Source organism: Magnolia sinica, chromosome 6 (assembly GCF_029962835.1).
Source record: "Magnolia sinica isolate HGM2019 chromosome 6, MsV1, whole genome shotgun sequence".
Classification (NCBI taxonomy): Eukaryota; Viridiplantae; Streptophyta; class Magnoliopsida; order Magnoliales; family Magnoliaceae; genus Magnolia; species Magnolia sinica.
The window spans coordinates 1,362,001-1,377,543 of NC_080578.1; the positions used below are offsets into that span (position 1 = coordinate 1,362,001).

At 39.0% G+C, this 15,543-nt stretch overlaps 1 protein-coding gene across 9 annotated transcripts; it reads left to right on the forward strand.

Moving 5' to 3' along the window:
• The first annotated feature begins 471 nt into the window (after positions 1-471).
• On the forward strand, positions 472-15,121 carry LOC131247892 (protein LPA3). 9 transcript variants are annotated; one of them, XM_058247836.1, is made up of 13 exons: positions 562-758; positions 2,879-3,079; positions 4,406-4,453; positions 4,562-4,601; positions 4,694-4,794; positions 7,216-7,408; positions 7,490-7,588; positions 8,736-8,853; positions 9,230-9,357; positions 9,457-9,580; positions 13,736-13,833; positions 14,522-14,604; positions 14,888-15,121. In XM_058247836.1, exons 1-9 carry the CDS (start codon positions 693-695, stop codon positions 9,348-9,350), a joined length of 987 nt encoding a protein of 328 aa, XP_058103819.1. In that variant the 5' UTR covers positions 562-692; the 3' UTR covers positions 9,351-9,357; positions 9,457-9,580; positions 13,736-13,833; positions 14,522-14,604; positions 14,888-15,121. The 9 variants fall into 9 exon arrangements, with proteins under 9 accessions (XP_058103824.1, XP_058103822.1, XP_058103821.1 ...); XM_058247834.1 differs by having other exon boundaries at positions 13,736-14,604; XM_058247835.1 differs by lacking the exon at positions 14,522-14,604.
• The last annotated feature ends 422 nt before the right edge of the window (positions 15,122-15,543 follow it).

Here is a 15,543-nt window from a genome sequence, read left to right on the forward strand (position 1 = left end):
AAAAGCTTTGATACTCTGCCAGAGCATGAAAGATGATGCGCAGAAAATTAGAAATTGATTACGTAGAAAATAATTATTTAAATTAAACTGTCCATATTATGGTTTTCAGTTTAGATATATCATTAACTAAAATTTATGCTTTTTTTATTATCTGATCATCGGATTGTGGACATTAATTCGACGGTTGTAATGGTCGTATTTCAACAAACATGTGTCCATGGATCAATGATTAGGATTGTTCAAACAATTTGATTTTGTGGCTTCCGTTTATAGAAAATAGCTTCCATAATTTAGTCAGTTTAATTTAGATTATTTCATGACACGTGTACAAATTCTGAGTGATGCCTATCAAGCGCCTACTCTGCCAGAGTATCATATAACTCTCCTCATACGAGTACTCTAGATCATACCACCCTTACTGAGCGCATGCTCCTCTCAAACGTGGTCACGGGGGAAATCAGAGCAACACACAAAGCAGCTTATGAACTTATCAGTTTTGGTTGATCCCATTGGTGTGGGCCATATGAGCTTTTAATCGGGCTTATCTTATGTAAGTCCGGTCACCTGATGGACGGAGTGGATTTTACATATACAAAATGGTTGAGTGGATTTTGCATGGTGGACCCTACAATTTGGGCGTAAAATAGGTGTCATGACACCTCTCTGTGCTTGGAATAGGATCCTCTTCCAAAATGCTGTTAGCCAACTTCTCTCCCTTTGCTAAGATTCCGAACGCCATTTCTCCGCTCCCAAACCAGGTAAGGGATTCAATTCCAACTGTTTTTCGATGCTTATATATTTAGGCCGCGTTTGTATGCACCAGTGAATTTAACTTCAAACATTTAGGGCGCGTTTGGATGCACTATTGAGAGAGAGAGAGAGAGAGAGAGAGAGAGAGAGAGAGAGAGAGAGAGATTTAGGCTGAATTGATTTTGTAATTTTATCTAATTGAACAACCTTTATTAACAAAGAGAGTCAAACAAATACTATAAGAGAAAATGCTCACATCTTACCAGTTGGATGACAACTTACCACCCACCCAGCATTTAACTTTCAACATGTTTATGAACGTGTGTCACCCAACCCGTCCAATAGGTTGGCCCTACCATGAAGATTGCCTTGTTAAAAAATCAGCCCCATCCACTCATCACGCGGACCACACTTGCATTTTGTTATTTATCAACAGCTCTATGGTGTGGCCCACCCGATGAGTAGATGGTCCTATTTTTTGCACAAGGTGATCCTCATTGTTGGGCCAACTTACGAGATAGGGTGGATGTCGCACACACATGATAGGTTGAAAGCTATCCATTGGATGGATGGTAACTTTTCATCCAATTGGTTGGATATGAGCATTTCCCTTTACTAAATTGCACTTACACAAGAGAGATAAAATACTACCACAAAAAAACACCATGTGTATTTTGTGTGTACCATATGCTACTCACATCTGTTGCTCCCCCTCAAGTTGGAGCATAGATATTAGTCATGGAAAAGATGAAGTTTAGGTGACTACGATTGGGGGAGTTAGTAAACAATCTGAAAGCAGGTCACCACTCCTAACATACAGAGTTTCAATCTTCTTCACACCTCTGTTGTACACAAAATGATAATCAACTTTGGTATGTTTTGTGCATTCATTAAAAAAAATAATAATAAATAAATAAATAAATAATGGTTAAATAATTGCAATGGTTGAATAGGAGCAAACCCAATTTCTGTAATAATGTCCTAGGCCTGATAAGCTCACACACTGAGTGAGTCGTATCTCAATACTCTGCCTCTGCACTGGATCTTGCAACAACATAATACCTCTTGCCCTTCCACATTATAGGATCTCCTCCATAAATGAACACTAACCGTAGTTGAACAACAATCAATAGGAGACTTGGCCTGATCAGCATCCAAGAAAGACCAATAATATAGATGTCTGTTCCACTTGCATGGAAGTCTTCATCTTGCAGCAGCTTTCAACAACTGAAGGCTACAAAATACTTCATCGAGATGTGATGTATGGGGAACATGCGTAAATTGGCTTACCACCCCAACCAGTTAGGATATATCAGGTTGAGTGATCATGAGATAGATGAGTCAACTCACTTATCTTTGGTAACTCCATGAATTGTCTATAAGGGCACCATCATCAGAACATAGTTTCTTATTGAGACCCATTGGTGAAAAATCCATTTACGAACCAACATCCTAGTCTCTTCAACAGATTATGAACATATTTTTTTCTGAGAAAGGATGATTACTGCTGTAGAATAAGCATCTTCAATGCCAAGAGGGCATCGCAATGCTCCAAGATCCTTAATTTCAAATTTCTGATGGACAAATGCCTTTAAAGCTGTAATGCCCATAAAGTTATCTCCTGTAAGAACAACATTGACCACAGAGACAATTATAATGGTTTTTTTTTGTCCTTTCTTCATCGAACAAACAATGAATGATCAACACTACTCTGAATAAAACAAAACTTCAATAAGGCTCTATTAAACTTGTCAAACTGGGTGCAGGGAGACTGTTTGAGACCATATATAGATTTCTGTAGTCTGCAGACTGCTTTGTGCTTTCCTTGAAGAAGAAACCCGGGAGGCTCCAGATCCTAGATCTTTATTATAAATGCTAAGGAAGGAGTTTGCAATTTGGCTGTCCACTATCAACTTGTTAGTGCATCTAGACACCATTAAATATGAAGATCGTTTCTCTCTCTTTTTCTTTTTTCTTTTTTTTCGTTTTTATAGATTTAACTACTTAATTTCTTGGAACTAGATTAGATCATAATATAAAATGACCCTGCAATTATCATTAGATTCCATTCATTCAGATTTTTATTTTTATTTTTTGCCTTAAAAAAAATAAAATAAAAATTAATCAGATCCCAAAGGCTGGCCAAGTTACTGAAAGAAGACTCGCTACACCGAGAACATCAGGAAGCTGCAGTTTCATACCTCAAGCGGTTTCCAAGGATGGCAGTGTTCCTCTTGAGTTTGATGTGGGATTTCCAAGTGATTACTCTGAGCTTCTTGAACAAGTACGCCATTTCTCACAATCTCTGAAATTTGAATTGTACTTGTTGGTACTGTTCTTCTTCCAGCTTCATCGCAGTTAGAACTAATTCGTTAGGGCAGTGGTATTTGGGCATACTATGTTAGTTTCTACGGATGCAAACATTTTCCACACAAATATGACATTTCGCTTTCTTTTTTTCTTTTTCCTGACTCCAAATCATGGTGTGCCGTAAAGGCCGTTATGTAAAGGTAACGGTGGCAACCGTTACACATTATGGGGTCGTAATGGCCGTAACAACCGTTATGGAAAAAAATGACCCGTAATTGCCGTTAATGGTACGTTACATCCCCTATAAAGTCCATAATAGCCCTGTAATGGTCTATTATGAGACATATACATGTTTTTCATACTTTTTAATCAACATTATGGGGCAGATACATGTTTTTCGGGGTTTTTTTTTCAATAAATAAAAAAGAGTGACCGTAACGGCCGTTACGGGGCCATAATAGTCGTTATGCCCTGTATCGTAAAGGTAACGGTGGTGGCCGTTACGGCCACTGTTACCGTTATGGAACACCTTGCTCCAAATAGCTACACAAGGCTATGATGTTGATGATTTTAGTTTGTGTTGGCATGGTCTCGAGTTCCAAATGTCAAAATGAGTTATGAATCATGATACTGTCCAACTCAATAAACACAAGGCATACAATAAACGTTTGCCTTTTATAAATTGCACATTTCGTTGCTAAAAATTCTTTGATCTTGGATTGCATCATTCAAAATGTGTTCATTTGCTTTCTTGATTTAGGTCATGCCTTTTGGTTGAATAGTCACACACGCACGCACTCACCTTTTAAATGGTACGTGGGATGACCTATTGTTGATCTGAACCATTCATTCATTCATACAACCAGGTGCAAGCCATGGTGCAAGAATCATGCCAATTGGATGATCCTAACCCTTTGAATGGGACGAATTTGTTACAAGTATCTTTTGTTTATGAGCTGTAAATCACATGGTTCAAATCATCAAATGTTAGTGTTACTTCAAAATCATAAGAAATACAAAGTGGGATCTATCTTGCAGATGTTTCCAGATGATGACTGGAACTATTTTGTTTCTCTGGTCAATCTTGACTGTCCATTTTCATGCTATTGATTGGAAGTTTAGGATCACTAGATTGGCATGATTTTTGTTCCATGGCTTGCTCGTAACTGTTTTACTGAATGCACTGTTCAGATTGACAATAGGTCATCCCGTTTCCCCATGAATGTGTGTGTGTGTGTGTGTGTGTGTGTGTGTGTGTGTGTGTGTGTGTGTGTCCTCCCCTTAGCATCAGCTTTGCAAGTTACAGCCAACTGGTTTTATAATTCCAGTTAGTTGCTATTCACAGGCAAAAGCAGCAACTGAATTGGCCCTGAAGGACGAAAAGCAGTTGTTGGTGAGTGGTTTTTTTTTTTTTTTTTTTGTAAATATTCAGAAGAAAAGAAATTTGTGACCTCTAGAGTTCCCTCATAGTTTCCAATGCAGAAACTATTATTTGTTACAGGAGATTGAATTTCCAACAGCTGGGCTTGAGTCTGTACCAGGTCTTTTGAGCTTTCGCCTTTTTTCATTATCTGTTTAGAATCCATTATCCAGATGCCCATATTTTCTCATTTAAACTAAATATTGTCATCAGGGGATGGTGAGGGAGGAATAGAAATGACAGGAAGCATGCAGTTGATTCGAGAATTTTGCGACCGCTTTATAATTCCAGAGAAGGCAACAAGGACCAGAATAGTACGTTAGCTAGAATGTTCTCAAACAGTGTTTTTTTTACAAATGTGTCTATGCATCGGCATATTTTTAGCTTCTTCTTTAGTTATGGGTAGTTTTATCTATCTGAGCAATTCATGTTCCTTCTTATTATTAGCTTTTTGGCAATTATACATGTTTATGTGTGCACATGGTCCTTTATAGAGTGGAATGACGGAATAGGATTTGTGTAGCCGACCTCAATTAGTTGGGATTAGTGCAAAGTATCGACACCGCTACAAGTTTTGTTGCCCAGGGATACAAAAATAATATCGATATCACCAATAACCAAAAATGTGGGGAAACATGGGGAAAACAACAGAATTTTTCTATGAAACTTCAGAAGATGCTAAAATATACATATTTGCATATTTAGGAATCAAACAAGTTGCAAAAAGAATACATACATAATAAGTTTCCATTTAATGGGGGCCTAAAACATGTGTTATCGTAAGAAACCAATCCAACCATCCCATCTATCTTATCTATCCATCCAACCTTCCATCCAAACATCCATTGATATTTCAGAATATCGACAACACATGATTTTTCGCCAAGAAATCATCGACAACTAGAAAAGAAACAAAAGATTGTGGTCTCGATATTGCCCATGTTTTGGTAACAATAATATCGCGATATGATCGATATTACCATTGGCAATTTGAACATTGCATACAATGATGTGCCCATAAAAAAAATTGAAAAGAAATTTTTTTAATAAACATATTTTTGGTGGTATCGATACATTGGCGATCTTATCAAAATATCTTTAATACCCTGGTGATACAAGCGACACTTGGAATTTACACAATCGAAAATATTGGCGATACTTAGCGATGCATCGCCAATACCTGGAATTTCTGAGACTACTAGTGTTATCGGTATCGGTGTCGGCACCAGTGTTAGCAGTATCCTCGAGCTGGAGATATGGATAATATCGGGGATATTTCGATAATATTGGGGATACTTCAAATAGTGGTTGGGATAAGGCTTAGGTGGTGAAGAAGAAGATGATATGTGTATGCGCACACATGTGCATGTGTGTGTGAGAGATCCTTGACTGGAGAAAATGACATCTGTCCTCGGTTAACAATTCTGTACAAGTGGGGTTAATGCCATGAAGGAAGCAATCTAGGACAATTGAATGAGAAACTATGGGCATCTGAAGTGGGCCCAAAGGACGACTCTGTTCAAACTCAGGGACAAGCACCAGAGTCACTCTAGGACAATTCAGGGATCCAAGGAAGCCCAAATGGTTTGATTATGATTGAATCTAAAGGAATCTTTACATGAGAGTATGAATCTGCAAACCTTATTCAAGATCATTGATCTTGATGGCTCCATTACGGAGGACCATGCCTGAGGCTTCTCCCAGATGGGACACACCTGACCCTTTGGTCAGTGGCTTGCACTAGACTGTTAAGAAAAACAAAATACAGAAACAGTACACGTTGAGCAGAAAGAGCTGGCCAGAGATTGCATGGCTAGGATCTTCCAATGTCAGATGTTTCCAGGCTGTGGATCCAACCAAAGCAAGCCCCTCAAATTAGTGGTCTGGATCTCCAATCCATAGCCTTCACCTGTACTGACTCAGTGGCCAAGGGAAAAAACTGGTTCCTTTTATGGACGACCATGCAGAGCCTCCAAGATAACATCCTTTTTTTTTTCCCCTCTCGTTAATGGGAACATTCTACACTTACTTGCAGATGCAACCGTTTGTATATCTGAAGTGTTTTACATGCTTATGCTATCTTAACCCGATAAGGTACATTATTTTGTTGACTGGAATGAACCGAGCAGTTTCCATAAATTACTTTTCTTGATACCTCAGCTCTTGTTTCATTGAAGCATTGCAATCAGCTAGTATTGCTAACTGAATGAGTACCACTCAGACACGCACGCATGCACAAATATGCTCTCTCAGGCAATTTTGCAATTCAAGTGGGCCCCTGTGAAATAAAGGTTGGGCATTACCTCCCAACTGTTTCCTTTGGTGTAACCCACCTGAATCACGGATTGTACTGATTTTAGGTGCTGGGCCTAAAATGGCATGACGCCCCTGATGATTTGAGTGGATTTCACATACATATTACGGTGTGGCCACCCTGTTAGCCACAGTCAGTGTGCATGACCATTGCCATAGATGAGTTATTTTGGATCATCGAAAGGAAACTGGAGATTGAGATCCTTTTCTTCCCATGGGAAACAAATTTTCCCCTCAAGTCTAAGAACTTGGCAATCCATGGGATTCGATTATGGATATCTGGCTCACTTTGACTTCGCTAAACTCATGGGTGTGAGAATTTGCTTCCCAAAATAGATTTACAAGTATCAGTTTCTACCATTGGATTGCTTTATTTTCTGCTCCTATCTTATGTATTTGAATCTTCACTTTAAAATGTACAGTTTTTCCCAGAGGCCAATGAAGTTGAATTTGCAAGGAAATCTGCATTTGGAGGAGCTTCATTCAAGCTAGATTATCTGACGAAACCATCACTATTTGAAGATTTTGGTTTTGTCTCTAAGGTCAAAATGGCAGACCGTGTGAAGCCGGATGATGAAATGTTCCTGGTCGCCTATCCCTATTTCAATGTCAATGGTTGTCTCCAATTCCCCCTTTTCTACTCAAACTACTAGCATGTACATTTAACATAGTGCGATTTTCCCTTTTGTGGTCCAGAGATGCTTGTGGTGGAAGAGCTTTACAAAGAAGCAGTAGTGAGCACTGATCGGAAATTGATTATATTTAATGGAGAACTCGATCGTATACGAAGTGGATGTATCCTCTTCTCTATGGAAATTTACATACTTTAGAATGAGGTTGCAGACTCCCTCAGTTATATCAGAAACCAATACCCAGAGACCGGATTGTCGGCTATCCTTGCTTTTAAAAACAGAAAGTAGATGATCTTTGTGAAATAAACATGTTGTGGTATCGTTTCATTGGTTTCAGACAAAATGAAAATCTTAAGTTTACAGTAGGTATTGTCAAGGCATATGATATTCGGATCCTTAAAAAAAAAGTGGTCTGCCCATGTTGGAAATCAGACATCTGAATCAGAGTATAGGATAAGGAATCCCCTTCCCCAATGCTTGTACCCTATATTGTACTTGTTTAGATCTTATGGTGAATTGTACCAGTTGGGAAACAAATTCCACATGTGGTATTGAGAGGCAAGTGCTAACATGGTCATCAGTGACTAGTCCTTTCCATAGACAGAAATGAGAATTTAGATATTGAGGATCCACCAAATCTGACCATTTGTGAGCTGCACAATTTAAATTTTGAGGATCTACCAAACCTGACCGTTTGTTAGCCAAACCATGTTAACAGATTAGCCAAAACTTAATCTGGGAACGATGGTGGCTTTCCATGTCCTTGTCCTGTTGTTATTTTCCTGAAAATCTTTGTATTGTTGTATAGACTAGATGTCCAGGGTCCAGTCTTCCACATCATTTGTTCCTGACAAACAACACAAATGGGTCAACCAAAGTTCCACCACCAAATCTTTCATAAGATTTTGAAAGTGTTTTTTTTTTTTTTTTTTGGTTCGTCAAGTCTATAAGCATTTTCTTGTTTTTCATTGGTAAAATAGGTGTCAAAATCATTGCCATTTTTTATTTAAATGTTAAATTTCAGTGACCATCTGGACTGCACACAGCTTAAGCTTGCAGGATATCCATTACCTTTCACAGAGTAGCAAACACCTCACATTATTTTTGACAGGTTTAAGATAGTGTTACTCTGTCATTCATGTTGGGGTTTGTTATTTCTGTGTAAAGTTAAAGCTGTTGGTATTCTGGACTTTAATGGAGGTAGTTTGAGAAACAGATGGTCCCGCAGTGGTTCAGATTTAAGTCATGTTTCTGGGTTTTGTCTGAGCCCGAATTTTAAAACTGGCCAGACTAGACCTTGACAAACTAAGATTATCCACCATTCTTCTATCCAAAGCTCGGAGCACTTTCCAAGACCTTCCTGCCCAAGCTGGAGACTGTGTATTACATTCACAATTTTAAAGGGAGGAACGGAGGAACACTTTTCAGGTTAATTATCAGATTAGTTCCTATCTTTAATCTGCTTTCAGTCAATAATAGTAATAACATGAAGAAAGATCATTATAGAGATTCAAATGGAAATCAGGAATTCACTAATTTCTTTACATGTTAAAGCCTCTTGTCCTGATACATATTGTGTCGAAGTTGGAGACAGGATATTTCCTTTTTCTTGGAAAACCAACAAAAAGAAATAAGGATACTTCTTTTTCCCTTTACTATGACTTTTCGGATGCATCTTGATTCCAATCAGTTGAGTAAACTGAAAGAGTAATGGTCACAAAAATCTACCAGCATTTAAAGGAAGAAAAACTACTCTGCCAACACATTGCTCACATCCAGAATTTGAATTTTTGATTCTTTGCAGGTCCTATCCAGGCCCTTGGAAGGTCATGAGAAAAATAAAAGGTAAATATATCTGTTTGCATCAGCAGGAGATGATGCCATCCCTCAAGGAAGTTGCATTAGACATTCTTCCATCTGCTTGAATATAGAGTATGTGGAAATTTCAAGAGAGTAATTTGGTTTTACAATTTACAGAGACATCAATCTTGTTCAAGATAATGAACTTACACTGACTTGTCCATATTGCAGAGTTTTAAGCCATGACAGTGTCATGTCTTGGTCGGTATCCTCAAAGTTGAACTTATTGTTGCATTTCTATGCATGTTTCAACTGCATCAGATTTCTCAAGGGAGTTCCAAAGAAATTATTTCAGGTAATCCCCAAATACTTGCAATTTGTTTGCAATTGGTTGATAAATCTAATTTCCTAAACATGCCAGATTTAGAGAATGGCAAATTACTGCTTTGGGCGATGACTGGGTCTCTTATACAAAATTAATGGGTCAAACTGCTGATTTCTAGTGCATTTTCTGAAGTCTTCATTTAAATAAAGGCCTGTTTAGATTGTGGGAAGAGAAAAGAAAAGAAAAGAAAACTCATGGATTTTCCATTGTTTGGATAGCAAAGGAAATGGTAAGATTGGAAATAGCCTTTTCTGTAGCCCAATGCTCATGCACAGCATATGAGGTAATCAGTGTGAAAGGAATATAGGATTTCCACTTACTATACAAAACAAGAACCCAAAAAAGGAATCCATGGAAAACCATGTTTCAGAGTCCTCATGAAATCCATGGAATCCATCATTGGATTATCATTGCACTTTTCTTTTCTTCTCCCACAATCCAAACAGGCCCTAAGAGAGATTTCAAGGATAACCGACAAACTCAGACTGACTATAATGTCCTCAGTATAGCCAGAATGCTACCCAGACAATTGGCTGACAATCTCATGTCTGACATTTCAATTTTATCCTTAAAAGCCATACATGGGTGGTCAGCTGGAAATGATGAAAACACGTTCTTAGGGCTAAAGCATGATCATTGGCTTCTAAAATTCATGGATGGTTTTTTTTTTTTTTTTGAATCCGTGACTCAAACCAACTCATCTGGTCCTGAGTCGAGTCAGGGGGTGACTCGTCCGATTCAGGCCGAGTTGGCATATTTAGGGGGATGATCCCTAGTCCAAGTCCACTCATACGAGTCAGCAATCCATATGGTCTTCCAAGTTCTGACCATTCTCTTAGAAAACTTGATTGATAAATCACCTTCGTTAACTCAGCATCTGCTGGTCCTATTTCTAGAAATTATCTTTTTGAGTTGGATGCTAAGGGTGTTCAAATTTTCTGCTTCTGACCATGCTAAATGAATTAGCATGGCTACAGAAATGAGCCTCATGTAGATGATCTGAAACTAACTGCTGCCATAATTGTAACGCCCTGAAATTCGGGGGTCGAGCATAACTCAGCTCCCGAGTTCCAAAACATCACTTATGCAACATATTTAATGATGGATGTATGTTGACCGTGTTAGTGCATAAAACATGGAATAGATTAAGCCAAAACACAGATATAAATCAGGGATAAGTGAAGAAAGCAAGCGGAAGACTTATAGAAATATATGTGAACAAGTGTAAATCCCTGAAGTACATATACAAACCAGGTCGTATGAAAGTGTTACTTATCAAAATTACAAGTATCGAGTTACATCATTTAAATCCCAAAAATAATCCCAGAGTCCCGCGCATCAGAACAAGGCTCGCTAGAACCCGTCTGAAAACTGCATATAAGAGAAAACAGCCTCATCATCATCCATCTCCCGCTCCGCCTCAGAAGTCGCATCAACATCTGCAACATCAGAACCTAAGAGTCTGGTGGGTGTTTAACACCGCCCCAGAAACGTGGGAGTGAGTGATCAACTCAGTGGAACAATAAGGCACTAGTTAACATGTTATCAGTTCAATCAAACAGTAATGATAAAGCAGAATAATTAAACAAGTCCTAAGTACTCTTGTTAATGCAAGGATGTATGCAGAATGATGCGTGCCCTCACGCGTACACCCTCAGCGTCTTCATCTTACGTTACGCATGACACCACCTCAAAGTGCACCACATCTACAAAGCACATGCAAATGCGGTGCATGAATATGATTACCAAGTTGTTATTAGTCCATTTCATACAGCAGGATTGGGAAGCTAAGATACCTTCCTCATATCACCATCCAAACAGTGATCCATTCTAGGGTCGTCAATCCTAGGCATCTCATACGATCATATGGTTTGAGGTCGTGGCAAAGGGCTCGTCACCAATCAATGCACGCCTATCATACCTTCGTTACTACACCAAGGCTCGTCGCCTCAATGCGGTATCCAGGTATGCTCAAGGTCACTACAAAGGGCTCGTTACCAATCAATGTAGGCCGACAGCACGAATATAGTGTCCCATACCACCATAATCGGCTCACGAGTTTAATTGCTCACTGGTCACTACGGGAAGGCTTGTCATCCCAGCGTAGGCCGACAGCACGACCACAGTGTCCCATACCACCATGTCCAGCTCATGAGTCTTAGCGGATCAAGGTACCATGGTTAATAGGATTTCACTGGTAAGTTCGGTACCCTAGATTCAAACAGTAGCGTCCATGCATGGTGAACATACATCGGACAATCGGGTTATTTGATGAACTCGACTAGCACGAGCGCACGTTGGGTTGAACGACATAGAGTGCGCAAACACTCCGCGTGGCCAAACCACTGCCGCCAACTCTAATACGGCTCGGGTTCGTCTAATACGTTCTACGTGGCGAAAGCAACCTTAACCACGAACATAGGGTCGATTACCGATTTCCTGGACTAATGCATAGTCCCACACACATTACACTACAACAGATAACTGTATTGAATGTAGAATAGTAATGGAACAATAACTCAAATCATGTGGTACTCAAGCATTTGAAGAATATCAACTTAACATAATTGTAAGCATAAGTAATGCTTGAACTTAAACAACAAGGAATATAACTTGCAAGAAGGAAATCATACACACTAGTGGGAGAGTTGAGAATCGCTTCTCAACGCCCATACTAGGTTGAAACAACACACTTTAGATCATTCAGACATTTCTACAAACACTTAGAATACATATAACAACATATATGACATATGTTGAAATACACACATTTGGACAATTCTTTTTACCAAGGAGTTGTCATACATACATCTAGCATACATATATGACAAATAATCATGGCAAACACAAGTGCATATTTTATACGTATACGGTATTTTATAAATACACAGAATACACAAATCTCAATATAACACATGCATATCAAGAACGCAAAGCAAACATAACATTTGGCATGTGAAATCTCATCCATAACAAGAATAAATCATTCACTGGCATTGAAAGCCTTGAAAACCATAACCTATACACTTAAAGTCCGCACCTTAAGCCAGAAAAGAAACACCGAACTGATTTCAGACGAGTTGTCTTCGTCAACGGCGATAAAATACTCTAAAGCAAGGATAGAAATGAGATACAACAGCACCAAGACTACTCTAAGCTCTAACACAGATTAGGGTTAGGTTAACTTACCCAAGGATGAACTCAGAATCGTCAGAATAACGATTCAAAGTGAAGGTTCAAGGATGTAGAAGAACAGGAAAGAATCCAAGATGATTCACCAACTTATCTCTCACTTTCTCTCTCTTTTCCACTCTCTTTCCAAGCTAGGGTTAGAGAAAATTCGTATGGAAAAGAGAGCTAGGGTTTAAGGACTATAAATAGGCCTAATATTGATGGAAATAACCCCAGGGCCAAGGTATACTTAGAGTATAACCAAAACCTGCCTCTTACGATCCAACGAAGCACTTCTGGTGGGCCAAATACCACGAAAGGTCGGACTTAAGCTCACTGACCATAGATCTAGGTCAAGCTGAGTTTTCGTACCGACCCGCTCTTCAGATCAATCGTGGCAGACCACACTCAATTCAACGGTCACAGAATCTCGATCAGGTCCACAAGCACAAGGACATGCCTGGGCCACCTTCCCTGATCAGAGGGTGAAATTGGGTCAGAATCCAACGATCAGATAGCTTAAAAACATCGCGCAAGCGATACGACTCAGATATCATAAAAGCTTATTAAATTTCCAACCGTTCTCACACTCTTCACTCCGAACTCAATCAAATCGACCCAAAACATCATCTGGACTTGATTTTCGAGGTGATGGTCAAGCCCAACATAGTGACCGCAACAGCCTAAGATCATTGCTATCGGACTTTCGACGCGCGGTCCAGGTCTGATCCAAAACTTCTAAAAATTCCCTAGAACAACTGGATTTAGCGATGGATCCCAGATTTCAAAGTAACATAGCGTTAACTAATCTACAAGTTTGAGTCATGCAGCTACAATTTAAAGTGATTGATGCAGATTTCATAAGCAATCGAGTATAGCGCTAATTACCCCAAAAGCAACTACTTAAGGAAAGATTAGCACAAAATTTCCAAGGTTGTTACAATGATGGTCCAGGTTCTTCATCTACATATTGACAACTGCGTGTTGCTTGCTACTATCAGTCGCTAAAGATATTCAGAAATTGGTAACCTTCAACCTTTTATTTAATTTAAGTATGCACATTGATATTCAGTTCTTTTCTTTTTCTATGTATGTCTGTGTCTGTTATATCTCTCCGAACTCTAATGTTCGCAGCAAGATGTGTAATTTTTGCACTAAGTTCTGGCTCTTCTTTGCTTCTCATATCTTCCATGGATGGGACACTCGGCATTCTTTCTCCTATGTCATTTTGTGGAAGACTTCATCAGTTTCTTATCTTGTCTTAGGATCTGAGATTGGATTCTATTTGGAGATTGAGGCTTTATTTTCACCCTGCTCCATGGAATTATGCCTTTCTGATCTGCAAAGTCATTTTCCTTTAAGGTGCATCTGATTGCACCAAATATCATGAAACTTCATGATATTGGTGCAACCAAATGCACCCTTAAAATATTCTATTTATTTTTGGCTCTGGTAGGAGATTTCTTTTGGGTGGATGTGTTTTGGTGCCTCCTTAGTAAAGAGAACCTTCCACAAGGCATTGCTCCAGCTTTTGAAGCTTTTCTTGCTATTATGATTCTTCCATCAAAATCATGACCAGCAACTGCTACCATGATTCCATCAACACCACCTCTGATTCCATTAAATACTACTCAACTGTGATCTTAAATCTCAATATTCTGATTTTCAACAGAAATAATTGCTATATTTTGTAAGCATGAGTACTTGTCTTAAATTCTTTTTTATGCGGACACTTCTTAGGTGCTCTCAACTTCTTATTTTCGTAAATCATGGTTTTCCTGCTCCTATGGCTGGATCGTCCCACTTCCTATTGCCAGACCCTTGTGAGTCCCACTCATCGTTTCTGTTAACTGAAGTCTTTGACACCACAGAAAAATTGAGGCATGGATTTGTAAGGCTGATATTGTAGACCTCTGTTGGACTAGTTCTTTCAGTTCTGGTCTCACCAAAGAGCACAACCCTCAGTCGGTAACTGTTGTGAGTTCAGTGCCCACATCAGTTTCTTCACTGTTTCCTTTCTCAACCTTGTATTTTTAATGCAATGATTGCATGCCTCTGCATGTGACTCATGTACCTTTATATCCATTTCTTTGTTTCCTTGCACAGGTACTCTCCTATGGAACTTGTAAAAGATCCAATTCAACTTTTGTTTCAGTTGCTGTTCTTATAGCACTAAGTATGTTAGTTTCCTCCTTAAAAGATTTGCTCTTGCGCTCGTATATATTTCTTTTCTCCAAGATGTGTATGTAAAAAGAAGATAGAGTGACACTTGGAATCTTCCCTTTTTCGGATTTATAGTTTCTTCTGTACTTTGAATGGGAATTTCCACGTTGCATGTTCTTTCTAAATCCCTATTTCCCACTTAGGCCATGTAACACATACATGTAAAGTCGGGCCGTGCCAAGATTTTTTTACTTGAGCCTAAACCCAACCTGAAAATCAATTGGGCCATGCATGCAAAGCCCAAACCCAGACCACAGGCCAGCAAATAGGTCCAATCCTGTGCCAATGTAGACTACTCAGCCCATCTCCTTTTGGATTCTTCGATAAAGAGGTCGTTCCTTGATGTCAGGATGCTTGATCAATCTTCAGACTATGAAGAGAGAGGGTTGTCATCAAAGTCAAGGTCGCTTTCGATGTCAATTAATGAAAAATCTGATTCTTCATCTATCTTAGCTTCACTTCCATGATGCACTAAAAGTTCTTCAGCTACCTCGACTTCACTTTTATGATGCTCTAAGAAGCTGACCAGCCTTTCGATA